Genomic DNA, 14548 nt, shown 5'->3' with positions numbered 1-14548 from the left:
TGAAGCGGCAGCAACGACAATACCTTGAAGGCAAGAGGAAGAAAGCGGTGATGATTGCCTTGTTGTGGCTAAGCGAACACTTCTGTGGTGGTCTTGCTAGCCATTGGGTTGTCGGGAACACATCGAATGAGGAAGGAGGTGCCAACGAATTGTTTTTACCGAAACATATAAGTGGTGGCAAGTTTGCTACTGTGTTTGTTTCCTGAACACTTGGGGACATGCATGCTCAGTGTTGTAGACGTAGACCAGGTCTAGGAAATTTAAACGTGAAAGTAACATGTAAATGTAAAGTGTTGTCGTTTATCCCAAACGGAAACAAACTTGCATGTAGAAGAAAACGAGCATGCATGCCGTTATTTTCATCTTAAAATATAGATGAAATTTTGTCTATTCATAGTTAAATTCGAGAGTTTGTATGGATTTAAATTCTTATTTCTTGGTTCATTGTGGATTGACAGGTAGCCAAGTAAGATCACTATCATATATTTAAATTTGTCGGATACTAGCATTTATTACATTTCAAAACTATATTTTTTATTCTGTTCTCTCTTATTACATGTTTTTACAAGAAATTTGTATTTTTGAAGTTAAAAAAAAAAAAAGAAGTTTATAGTTTTAGAATATTTTTCATGTTTTTGCAACTGGTCAGTTTTTTCATGTTTTTGCAACTGGCAAGTTCTTACAAGAAAAAAAAAAAGATGAAAATTTTGCAACTGAAGCTAAAAAATTTTCATGTAATATTTTTCATGTTTTTGTTCTTATTTCATGTAAAAACAACTGAATGTGGAAAAAATGAGAATGTTTTATGTTATAGTTAAAAAAAATAGAGACTTCACAACCAATGTAAACATTTTTCCTCATATTTTGGAGTTAAAATTTTTTACATTATAATTAGAATATATTAATTGTTAATATCAATCAATAATAATTTATTTACTATTTTTAGATATCAAGTTTATTTAGAAACATATAATGATAGTGCATCAACTTCAATAGTCGCTTTTGGATTTGTAATAGAAAATTATGTAACAGTAAATGTGTTTGTAGAAATTCTTATATTATATTAGTCATGTATATTCTGCACATAATATATATGATATTTTTTATGATCGATGAAAAAACCTTAAAATATAGACAAAACTATTACATTTCATAATTATATATATTGATCTATTTTTTATTATTACACATTTTTATAGGAAATTCTTATTTTTAAAAATATTTTTCATATTTTTGCAATTGGGCACACGTGCATTGCACGTGTTTGCCCTTTACTAGTATATATATATGTATGAATATATATGATAAATGATTTATGTTAAAAAAAGTGAGTAACTTTATAATCCATATCAAAAATCCGTTTTTTAATAGTTGGCTTAATTTGTTTTTTTTTTTGACAAAAAAAAAACAAGAAAAATACGCGAACTTTGTGTGAGGCCCTGTAAATAGGGCCCAGCACTTGTAAAAAAAAATGAGAAGCTGCTTGGAAGCCCTCAGGGAGCCCTACGCCTTGGAGACCCAGCACCTTTCCTCCCAAAATCTCCCTCTCTAATCTTCGTCCCTCGTCGTCTCTCCTCATTTTTTTCTCTGGTGTGCAGAACCCGCGCCCGCCACCCACACCACCCCGGAGTCTCAGCTTCCTCTCTTTACCATGTCTCAATCTCCCGGCCTTCTCTCCGTCTCCATCTCCCCCTCCCCAGTGATTTTCCAGTTCGCTTTTTTTTCTGTCGTCCGTCGTTTGTGCCACGCCACCGTCATAGTCACGTCTTCCGATCGTAACCCACCGGTAAGTCTCCCTCTCAGTCAGTCTATCTCCCTCATATCTCTATTTCTCTCTTTGATATTTCGTCGTTTCTGTCGTCTGCCCGTTGCCCCAGGTTTTTGCCTTTGCTAGCCAACAAAAGGCCATTCCTTCTCCACCGCCTCTTTCTTTCCATCTCTGTTTGGTTCTTCCTCTCTTCCTCGCACACACGGGTGTATCGCTTTTTTAATGATCTTGTCAATGGTTATGCTGGCGATAACAGGCGGATCTGGTAATTGGTTTGTTCCGATTTTGATAGGTGCACCTGACCAGGCATTTCCACGATTAAATAATATTTGTTGTTGCCACCGAGTCTTTGTTCCTATTAAGCTCAGCCTTAGAAGAAGTGGGTAGCGGCACTGGGTGGACAGTCTATCCGCCATTCCAGAGGATCAGTTGATTCAGCAAGCTGAAGTCGTGACGCCAATGGCCAACATTTTGGCATCACGACTTCCGCCAAAATAGCTGCCGGGTCAAGGGAGCATGTTGCAAATCACAAAATTATATTTAGTGCATATATATATATATATGTATAATATGCAAATTTATATATATATATATATATATATATGTATATGCAAATTACCCTCGGCATACTAAGTTGATGAGCCAAATTAAGGGAAAAATAAGGCTTAGCTAGGAATGATCAAAACGTATATCACGATTACATTGGCAACTGTTAGGTCCACCAGGGAGGTATGGGTTCCCTTGATAACCAGCGGAGCAATTGCAACGATACCCAGGGCCGTTGCTGGAATTGTAACAATAACTATGCGTTGCCTTACATGCGTAGCCATCCTTATTTTTCTTAGCATCTTCGCGTGTCTCATTCCCAACTGCCCAATCAAGCACCAGGGGTACAGTCTTTCTATCCTTTAAATCTTCAAAATCTAAAGATAAAAATTGTATGCTTCTTCTTCCACCCTTTGTAATATTATTCGTATATTAGTAAATAATAGTAGTTAGTGATAAGTGCGTGAATTAGTGATGTGTAGGTGAGATATCTTCGCCTAATCGTATAGAATCGCTAGATCAAAGCATGTCTACTATGACATTTTGATTAGCTTTAATGTATTTTCACTATGTGAAGGTTCAAATCCAAAAGACACATTTATTTATGTATAAATTTTCTTATTTTAACAAGGATATATTTTGAAAATAGTGAGGAATTGTTTAAAATATTTTTAAAATAATATATATAATATTTATTATTAATAATATTTTAGAGATTTGATTTTAGAAATTGTGAATTATCTTGGAAAGAGAGAAGTTATGGAAAGTTATATCGTTTCTTATAGTTTGGGCCTATATTCTAAACATAAGCCTTGAAACAAACTACTCTCACTATTTTATGTTTTACAGCCCCTTTTGCACCAACAACACTTAGATCCGCACCCGGTCCAATACCTTTCTCCCATTTGGTACCCAAAGATAATTCCAGTATTAGTGTCACAGCGGCCAAGAATAGTGAACTGATTTTTGGTTTTAGAAATGGTGAATTGGGCTACTTACAACCAGCTAGGAATACTGAGTTGGAGTGCAGCCTACTCACGATAACAGTTTCGGGCTAGCAGGACATGCATTTCATGTACCTCAATGGATATGTTTGTAACATGTGTGACATTACGTCTTTGATATTAGATCAGAGCATTAACAAGTGATGTTAAAGCTCTTAATATCATCATCTAAGAAGCAGTCTTTAGTCAATCCAAACGGAAATGAAAATTTTAATATCATCATCTAAGAAGCAGTCTTGGCTTAAGCTGCCGCTACCGCCGCCGCCCCCCACCATCGCAAAGAGTATCAGCACTCCAATCAATATTTGGATTAAGTGCAAAGCCTTCGAGTCTAAGCCCATGGGAAGTACCTATAGATTTTTTGAAGAAGATAATGTTCTCTCTTCTACTTTTTCTTGTCAATGGAGGTGACATCATTAATTGGTAGCTACAGACGAGAGGAATACGATCTTACGGTTTCGACAAGTTCTGATTAATATATATTAAATGGCTGAAATTAAACTGAGTTGATTTTCTTTTTTTGTGCTTAATCATGTTTAGATTAAAAAAGGTGATTTTCTTTTCGAGAAAGTACGTATAAACTCTTTCACCCCCAAACACAAATATTTAAATTACAATCAATCTGCCCTGCCATAATTCACAAATAAAAACGTAGAACATATATACATGATGAAAACTCTCAAAGCGGACACCAATTCATGAGCAGTAGTGGTACTGGACTTGCTTGGTCGTACGAACAAAAGCTCCGAATAATACAAAGCCGACCATGAGAGCTTTTAATAGACAGAAAGATATATATATATATATATATATATGGATGGAGAAAACTTAAATACTGCATGCAAAGAGACCGAAATCTACCATCATACATTGATTTGGAGGAAGATGTTGGCTAATTGAGGCTTAAGGACTAATAGATTATCGGCCATCATCTGTTGGTTTTAGTTCTCGATTTCCCAACCATCAATATTGGTACTTGTGGAAAAATAGCCAACGCCAACATCAATGCTTGAAGAGTGTGGATGCACTAAAAAAATACTCTATCTCTTCTGTGTTGAGATTAGTTTCTTTCCTTCTTTCCTTTTCCAGATCAACTTCTTTTCTTCTTTGCTTTTCCTTAATTCTCAATCCATCTAGTTCCACTGCCACTTCTTTCATAGTAGGCCTATCGTCTCCTTTAACACTAAGGCTTCTTTTTGCAACATCAGCAACTTTTTTTATTTCTTCAGCATTACTCCCATTGTAGATGTGATCATCAAGAATTTCCAAAAGGCGATCCTCTTCTACCATAGAAACAAAATATGTCGCCAAATTTCTCTCACTTTCTGGCCTATGGAAAGAAATTACTTTCTTACTTGTCAATAATTCTGCTAAAACAACACCAAAACTATAGACATCACTTTTTTCTGTAAGATGACTAGTACGAAAGTATTCTGGATCCAAATACCCAAATGTTCCTTGCACCAACGTAGTTAATTGTGTTTGATCTAGAGGAACAAGTCTTGAAGCTCCAAAGTCTGATACCTTTGCTATGTGGTTACCATCCAAAAGTATATTTGCAGTTTTCACATCTCTATGTATAATTGGCATAGAAGCTTCACAATGTAAATATGCAAGGGCTCCTGCAGCTTCTGAAGCTATCTTCAGACGCTTGTCCCATGAGAGTAAGGATGACCGACTTTTATCATGAATATGGTCAGAAAGTGTCCCATTTGTTATGAACTCATAGACTAATAAAGGAACTTCTGTTTCCAAACAACAACCTAACAATTTGACAATATTCCGGTGGTTGATTTGAGTAAGCACAACTACCTCGTTTATGAATTGCTCTATCTGACTTTGATCACCAATTTTGGACTTTTTAATAGCAACTACTTTGTTATCTGCCAACACTCCTTTGTAAACAGTTCCATAACCTCCTTGACCGATGATATTACTTTTGTTGTAATTGTCGGTTGCCTTTTCAAGTTCTTCTGCACTATAAATTTTTGTTGTATCCATAGATCCTGTGTGATTTTGGAGTCGTTGTTGTAACATTAAGCCACCATTTTGCTGAAACCACTTCTCTTTAAGTTTAATGAGTTTTCTTTTCTTGAGTCCCCAATATACCCAGGAGGTTCCTACAAGGAGCACTAAGAGGCTTATGCTGACACCTGTATTTGCATATTCAAAGTTATAAAATGCACTTCGCGCCAATTAGCTAGAAAGTCTCGTCTCTCTATCGAGAGGGTTACGAACCTAATATGTATTATATTAAGATGAGTCAACCAAGATTTGAAATACATGAATGTTTGTCAAGCAAATCATGATCTACGTACTGGGAAAGTATATAATTAGTGATTCCTTAATATTGTAGTTTTCAAAGTAGAAATCAGTGAGCTTGGGAAATAAAATTCTAATATATGTACGTCCGTACGTACCCAATGCAATGCTGATGATCTTACTATTAGATTGGCCAACTATAGGCCTGCAATCTGTTCCGTCTATCCTCCCATCGCCTTCGTACCCCTTGGGACAAGTACATGTGTAATTTCCATCAGTGTTGATGCATGTTGCAGTGGCATTGCAAGCTGGTTTCAAATGGCCCAGCTTGCACTCATCAATATCTGAAACACGGTAAATATATATAGCCGGCCGTCACAAGAAATTTCAATGTTTCCATACAAACTTAAAAAAAATAAAATTACCAGGATGTAATTAAGACCACTTGAAATGTGTTATATCAAAATATGATTAGGAATAATAAGACTTAGATAAAGGATGGCATCATTTACCTTGGCAACTATCATCTTGTCCATCAGGAAGGTATGGGTTCCCGTGATAACCTGAGGAGCATTTGCAACGATAACCAGGGCCGTTGGTGGAATCGTAACAATAACTATGCGTTGCCTTACATGCGTAGCTTCCCTTATTTTTCTGAGCATCTTTGCATGTCTTGTTTCCAATTGCCCAATCAAGCACCAGGGGTACAGTCGTCGTATTCTTTAAGTTTGTGAAATCCGAGGAAAATTTGTATTCTTGTTCATCCACTATAAAGCCGTAACTACATGATCCGAAACTGGTACTGTCGTTGCTCAAGCTTCGAACGCTCAAAATATACCCTGTTGCTCCTTTTGGAATAGAAGTCTGGCAGCAGCCAATGCCAGAGCAAGACCCGTTAACCTCATTGACATTTTCTTCACAGAGTGATAAACATCCAGTGGTGAAGCCCTTCTGTCCCTCTGAACCTTCAATATACGTATAAACATCACAACCAACAGCAGTGATCTTGTTCCTCGTTTCGGAGATGCGAAAACTTGACAAATTACGCAAGGCAGAGATTTCGTTGTAGTTCACAGAAGTACTTGGCAAGCAAACACTATATCTAGGAGGCCTACCGCAAGATGATACAGCTGGCTTATTAGGATTATTTGTATTAGCAGTAATTGGATTATAACGTTTGCAGAGGAAGGCTATGCGGTTTGAGACTCGGAGTTCACCTTTTGGTACTGATATGTCCACAACAGGTAAGTCAACGTCCAGAAATGGTTTTGGAGGAGAGAACGTGTGGTTACACGTGATGAGAAAAGGTTTGTCAAGGTAACAGCCCTCGCTTGTTCCAAACGGGTAGGGGATTTCTACTTCTCCACACATACGTACGCAGTTTGAGTTCGGAATAGATGCTGCTGTTGCTCCTAGAATTACGAACCCAAGTAGCAGTAGTTGCAGAAGCTTTCCACGCAAATCCATGGCTTTCTTTTCCGGGACTCTGCTGTTTGCGCTGTATACAACTGTAAATGATCTCCTTTGTAGGAGTGAATTAGGTACCATTAGCGAGACTTGGGATGAGTACTTAGAGTTCTCATCCAACGCAAAAACGCAAGAAATACATGTGTCCATACAAGCATCTTGAAATATATGAATACATATATTAATAATGATTTAATAGCCAAGTATATTGTACAAGCAATTGGAACTTGAAAGCCGGCCCACATAAAGGTACCGAGCTTTCTTATGATCTCTAACCAAAGAGCCTAGACAGACATAATTAACATATGATATAGAGACTAATGGCAAAGAGTACTGAGAAGGAGCGGCCTGTACGTACATCGAACAAAACATATATAGCAAAGCAAACAGACCATGCATGTACATTAATACATAAAACCAAATCAGGATAACACAGTACTAAGACAACAGCATAACTCCATTAATTATAGCAGCATTAACACATGATTAATTGGACGTACGTAGCAACATGATTAATTGGATGATAATTGGGAAAGAACAAACATGCAGCTCGAGTTGTAGATCATGAGATCACCAGAAACAAATAAAAACACAGGCAGTTATACACGTTAGACACAGAAAGGAAGCTGCCAAAAACTACAAGGAACAGTTCAGTTTCAAATACAGTTTTAATTAGTCTCCATTTTCAGGGAAAATTATCTGAGAAGAAGATAGGTTTCTTGATAGTAGGTCTATGAATACGCATTGCCATACAATTATTAGCCACTTCCTTCAGCTGCCTCGCTTTCTCTTGATCATTTGCTCTACGTACGCCTTTCTTAAGAACTTGAAATAATATATATTCTCCTTTAAAGAAGAAAGATATACATATTCCTACGTTCGTGGTTCTAGCTAATGGGGCCGACGGCCATTCCAAATTAAGCTATAGATCTTTTTAGGCACGTCAAATTATTTTCTAGATATTATTCAAATACAAACATTTTCAAACTAATAATTACAAGTTTCTCAAACTTTCATAACAAAATCCAAAAGACATTTCAAGTTTTTTAAATATCAAAACAAAATTAATATTTTAACAATATTTGAACTTTATAATATTTTTTATTCAATTTTTTCTCACTCATTTTTCAAAATTTAATAAATACTTAATTCAAACTATCTCATTACTATTTACAATTCATTTTACTAGCTACTACTTACAAAATTTTCAACACATCTCATTCTCCAAGCATCTATTAATGTTTTACATTTGATGCTATTAATTATCAATAATATGGCACATTATATCATCTAATTATAAAAATTAGAAACAAAAAAACCCTGTGACATAATTATATATGAGTTTTGCTACACAACCTCCATCACATTCCACACTTCACATCTTTTTTAATTTTTAAATTTTTTGATAGTTTAAAAAAAAAATTTTGAGTTTATTCTTTTTAAATTATTTCAAATTTTCTATTTATTATTTATATAATAAATATTTGATAAAAGAAAAAAATAATAAAAACTAAAAAAAATATGAAATGTGAAGTATGAGGAAGTTGTGAAGATTTATTCATTGATTACATATAGTTTGAACAGTTAAAACTAAATTATTAAGAGTCAACCTAATTTTAATTCATTAGTACTAGTATTAATATTAGAGATCTCTAGACATTTGTGTAGCTGGTAGCTGGAAAGTGCCTTTCTTCCACTGTGGACAAGTGTGAAGGGACTTCTTGACGTTTCTAATTATTGGAAACCACGTGAAAAAAGGGGGGAAAATAACAGAAAATGAAAACACGGGTCGAAAATGCAAATTATTTTGACCCCAGATGTTTGCAAAAGCTAGCAAAATAAACTCAAAAAGAGAAGCTAATTCCCCAAATAATTCATGTGGAGTACTATAAAGTAAATGCAATTAACTAAGCAATATTTAAGGTGAAGCCAATACACATTTATACTCCAATTATGGAATGTTTTATTCTTTATGTCTCAAATTATCAAAATTAAAAAATATAGCCTTTAATTATATAAAAAAGGGACGTATCGAACTTCAGCCGCTAAGAACATCAATAAAAAAAAAAATGTGAGGTGTACACATTAATGGCGGTCGAATAGAAGCAATAACGATATATTAGTATTAATTAATAATCTCGAGTATAAAGTGTAAAAATTAAGCAGTAACGAAAACAGAGAAATTAAGCAATTGATGATCAGAAAAATTAAAGATATATTATCCAAAGATAAAAGTAGTAAAAAAAAAAATGAATGCCATCATGTTAATTTATGACTGGCAAAGCAAAAGATCCCAAAAGTACTCTGCTTACTTTGTGCTGCAGACAGCTTTAAATGGCCTCTTCTCTGTAGAAGTCAATTAGGTATAACGTAGCTTTAGCGAGACTAATTAGGATGAGTTAAGAGTTTTTATTCAACGCAAAACAGCAAGAAATATGAATCAATACAAGCAGCTTGAGTTTTCTTTACATGGTTCGTTAAGAAACATGATATATAAATAGCGAAGTAAACAGGTCATGTACATTAATCCATAAAACTAGAACAGTCCATTCACCGGCACCAAATGAGAATATGTAACATATGAACAGTACAACATCATAACTCGAGTATAGTATGCAGCACCACAAACATGCAGCAACATGATTAATTGGATGGAAATTGGGAAAGAACAACCGTATGGCGTTGACAAAATGCATGCTGCTCGAGTTGTAGAAGAGAGAAACAAATAAAAACAGCCAGCTATAATTGCGTTAGACACAGAGAAGGCCGGAATTCCTGCCAAAAACTGAAAGGAACACTGTTCCGAATAGAGTTTCCTTTAGGTTTGTTATTTTTATCTCCATTTTCAGGGAAGTAAAAGTCATTTTCTTTCTTGAGCAGTAAAGGGAAAATTAAATTGCATGAGAAGAAGATAGCTAGGTTCCTTGATAGTAGATCTATGAACCTCACCTCTCCCACTTGAGCACAATAGGATTATTAGCGGCCACTTCCTTCAGCTGTCCCGCTTTCCCTTCATTTGCTCTACCTTTCTTAAGAACTTTGAAACAATCTATTTTTTTTTAAAGAAGAAAGAGATACATATATAGACTTGTCTGATCCTCTATCGAACCAAGTTAAGTGTTTTTTAGTCAAGAAGGAGTCAACAAAATATTATTTCTTATACAAAAGAAAAAAAAAAAAATAGGAAGGAGTCAAGAAAGAAAGCAATGCTTTTAACTTTAGAAAATCAAAAGATTCCCCAATCCCATCAAATGATTGTGGTTTAGAAAGTATCCTATGCATGCAGCCAATACATTTATACTCTGTCCTTTATGTATCAAATTATTATTTCTTATACAAAAGAAAAAAAAAAAGTAGGAAGGAGTCAAGAAAGAAAGCAATGATTTTAACTTTAGAAAATCAAAACATTCCCCAATCCCATCATATCTTGACTTTTTGAAAACAAGATAACGCAAAGATAAATATCTCATATAAATAAGCTTATAAATGGACATGATATAATATAATATATTAAATTTATTTTATAATAAAAATAATTTTACAATCTAAGATACCATATTAATTTATGAGTTTATTTTTATAAAATTTCTTTATAATTTAAATATCTCTTTTTGAATAAAAAAAGTATATGAATCCTAAAAATAATTGTAAAATAATTGTAAATTGTTGTGTTGATATGAGTTCTATTTGGTTGTATATTTTTCTTATATTTTTGGTCTTCCAACTATTTATCTTTAACTTTCTAGGAAGAGAAATGTTTGGCCTTGTTATAAGAAATTTACTCAATTATGTAAGTTTCGTCTGCATAGAGATCCAACATATCGCATTAAACCATATATATCTTTCAATTATAAAATATCAATTTTACATGTCAATTTGTAAGAACTGTTTGCTAATTGCTGCATATGGAACTTACTCTAATTTTCTGTGTTTTCAAATAACATAATTATCGGCTCCAAGGGGTGGTGTAATAGTTTTGTAGCGAGCCATGTAAACCAGATGTGTTGGGCTTGAAATTTCTCTGCATTCACTGTCTTTGAGCCATCGGACTAAGAAATTTCTTTATCCATCATATATAAGATAAGCTGGGATTATCTTTTCTCAATATCTCAATTACCGAAAAACACAGAGGGAGAGATAGAAATGAACCTACCGAAAAAAAATGCAAAAATAATTTCACAAGTCAACTGCCTTTTAAAGTCGTGTTTTGTAATTTGTCTTGTAATTCCCTTCTTGAGGTTATTCAAAATATTTCTGTAAGATTAATCAACTAGAAGGAATCATTAATTTTTATTATATATTTATTTCAGCAAAATCAATACATTTTTTTAAAAAGAATCATTCTCTTTCTCATTATATAAAAATGACATTTTTATCATCGATCTTTGAATAGAAAAATAGAAAAATTAGAGATGTTAGCTAGTGTGAAAATTAGGCCTATAGTATTGGAACGGTCAAACTTCTAAAAAGGGCAAGTCCAACTATTGGAACGGTCAAACTTAATATTAATGGCCGGAATTGTTTTGAAATTTTGGAATTATTTGGAGGAGTGGGGTCATTAAAGATGCTGAAGAAAAATTTGTGGCTGAGCTCTGCCCCCAAACACACGTGAAAGCCGAGTTTGAAATCACTTTAATCCGTAAACTCATTTTTACGTACAGATGCAGGATGTGACAGTGCAAATCTGTGAATAACAACTTCAAATAGTACAAATCTGTGAATAATGCATACTATTAAAAAAAAAAAAAACGATGGCATCCAAAAGTTATTTGAGCTTGCATGTTCTCTTGCCGTATAAGCTACAGTGCCCATTTATTTGATATTTTTCCTGAAGCATTTGGCGCCCGCAACGGAAATGATTTCCCTTTTTACTGTGATATAAACAGTATAAAATAATGGTGGAATCTTTTTTTTTAAACTTCTCATAAATATATCTAAACTCATCTTAACATTTAAATACATTTTAAACTCATTTTAAGTAGACTCCACCAAACTCATTCAACAATCTCAACTCACTATTATATATTTATAAAAAATTCAACTCATTTCAACTCACCTCAACATTCAAACGCAACCTGAGAATGCTGATGAAGAGATGGTTTTGTTTTTTCGTACTTAAACAAAGTTTAAGACAAAAAGTGGACTTGTCAAAGGTACCTGTCGACCAATAGCCAGTGCTAACATTACTTAAAGATTGCACAGACTTATATTACTAACTAAGCAATTGCTCCCTCTCGTGATCTGTGTTGTGATTAGCTTTTTGTCCCTGAATGCTTTTCCCTAATTCTCAGTGATATTAGTCATGCAAGTCCCAATCCATCTTGGGGCTGTTCGGAAATATGTTCTGAGAAAGTTAAGAATTTTTAAGAGATGGTTTTTTTTTTTAAACAAAGACGAATGGAAAAATTAACATGTACTTTTGTTTTTGTGCTTAATCATCTTTGGATAAAAAGTGGTTTTTTTTCTTGAAGTATAAATTCTTTTGCCACCAAGCATGCACTAATATTTAAGTTATATTAATTAATCTACCCATAATTCACAAATAAATTAAAAACTTGGAACACACGGCCCACTTGAGCACAATATATAGAATTATTAGCCACTTCCTTCAGCTGCCCCGTTTTTTCTTGATCATTTGCTCTACGCCTTTCTTAGGAACTTGAAACAATATATATTCTTCTTTAAAGAAGAAAGATATACATATACAGACTTGTGATCTCCTCTATCGAATTACCAAGTTATGTTTTTTTTTCCTCTTGGTACGTTCGTGGTTCTAGCTAAGGGGGCCGACCATTCCAAATTAAGCTATAGATCTTTTTTGGCAAGTCAAATTATTCATGGGTTGTTTGGAAATAGTTTTTATCTCATTCCATTTCATATCATTTTATTTCTCAACATCATTCAAATATAAATATTTTCAAACTAATAATTACAATTAGTTTCTCAAACTTCCAAAACAAAATCTAAAAGACATTTCAAATTTTTCAAATATCAAAACAAAATTGATATTTTAACAATATTTAAACTTTATAACATTTTTTATTTAATTTTTTCTCACTCATTTTTCAAAACATAATAAATACTTAAGTTATTTCACTACTATTCAGAATTCATTTTACTAGCTACTACTTACAAAATTCTCAACACATCTCATTCTCCAAGCATGATCCTTAATTAATGTTTACATTTGATGCTATTAATTATCAATAATATGGCACATTATATCATCTAATTATAAAAATTATAAATAAAAAAAACCCTGTGACATAATTATATATAGTTTGAACAGTTAAAACTAAATTATTAAGAGTCAAACTAATTTTAATTCATCAGTATTAATATAAGAGATCTCTAGAAATTTGTGTAGCTGGTAGCTGGTAGCTGGAAAGTGCCTTTCTTCCACCGTGGACAAGTGTGAACGGACTTCTTGACGTTTCTAATTATTGGAAACACGTACGGGTGCAAATTATTTGACCCCAGAGGTTTGCAAAATAAACTCAAAAAGAGAAAGCTAATTCCCCAAATAATTCACGTGGAGTGCTATAAAATAAATGCAATTAACTGAGCAATATTTAATATATATTTTTTTAACATATTTAAATATATTTAAAAAATAAAAAATATATATCAAATAATTTAAAATTATTTTCTTAATTATTAAATAAATAAAAAAAGATTTTAACCTGCAATTAAATGGTTGTGTGAAAATGAGTGGATATAATAGTATTTTCCGTTAATTTATGACTGGCAAAGAAAAAGATTCTCACAGATACTCTGCTTTCTTTGTGCTGCAGACAGCTTTAAATTGGGTAGGGATAGAGTTATTATCCCTCTACTACCTACCTACCTACTATCTAAGTATATTTTAAATTTTTTTATTTTTTTATTATTTTTTTTAAGTATTTTTTTACTATCCTTAATAATTAAAAAAAATAAGAAAATATATAATTTTATTAATATTTACTTTCTTAATTATTAAATAAAATTAAAAATTAAAAAAAAAATCAAATACAATTTAAATAATAAATGAGTAGTAATAAAACAGTAACCCTATTATTATTTTTTTAAATTACCTCTTCTCTGTAGAAGTCAGTTAGGTACGTAGCTTTAGCAAGACTAATTAGGATGAGTTAGAATTTTTATTCAACGCAAAACAGCGAAAAATATGTATCAATACAAGCAGCTTGAGTTTTCTTTATATGGTTCTTTAAGAAACGTGTGTATATATAATGCGAAGTAAACAGGTATACATGATTAATTGGATGGAGTTGTAGAAGAGAGAATCAAATAAAAACAGGCAGCTTAAATCACGTTATACACAGTGAAGGGAATTCCTGCCAAAAACTCAAAGGAACACTGTTCCAAAATTGCAACTAAGTAATGTAAGAAAATTTCTAATATTAATTACGTGGAAAAAAATAAAGAGAATAATACAACTTTTTATATAGTTATTATACAATTCACCTATTTGATAATTGAGTAATACTAAATACAGTTAAAG

The 14548-nt window shown here is 33.0% G+C and overlaps 2 protein-coding genes across 3 annotated transcripts in view; one reads left to right on the top strand and one right to left on the bottom strand.

Moving 5' to 3' along the window:
* The window catches only part of LOC108990529 (wall-associated receptor kinase 2-like), a 329567-nt gene that overhangs the window by 98601 nt on the left and 216418 nt on the right, over nt 1-14548 (top strand). The gene's annotated exons all lie outside the window — the stretch shown is intronic.
* Nucleotides 3914-10166, bottom strand: LOC108981214 (wall-associated receptor kinase 2-like). 2 transcript variants are annotated; one of them, XM_018952315.2, is made up of 4 exons: nt 9997-10166; nt 6093-7104; nt 5739-5924; nt 3914-5471 (listed from the first exon to the last, which is right to left on the bottom strand). In XM_018952315.2, exons 2-4 carry the CDS (start codon nt 7045-7047, stop codon nt 4321-4323), a joined length of 2292 nt encoding a protein of 763 aa, XP_018807860.1. In that variant the 5' UTR covers nt 7048-7104; nt 9997-10166; the 3' UTR covers nt 3914-4320. The 2 variants fall into 2 exon arrangements, with proteins under 2 accessions (XP_018807860.1, XP_018807861.1); XM_018952316.2 differs by having other exon boundaries at nt 6093-7088.

Source organism: Juglans regia, chromosome 6 (assembly GCF_001411555.2).
Source record: "Juglans regia cultivar Chandler chromosome 6, Walnut 2.0, whole genome shotgun sequence".
NCBI lineage: Eukaryota > Viridiplantae > Streptophyta > Magnoliopsida > Fagales > Juglandaceae > Juglans > Juglans regia.
The sequence above is the reverse complement of the archived record's forward strand: the minus strand, read 5'-3'. Positions and strand labels throughout refer to the sequence as shown.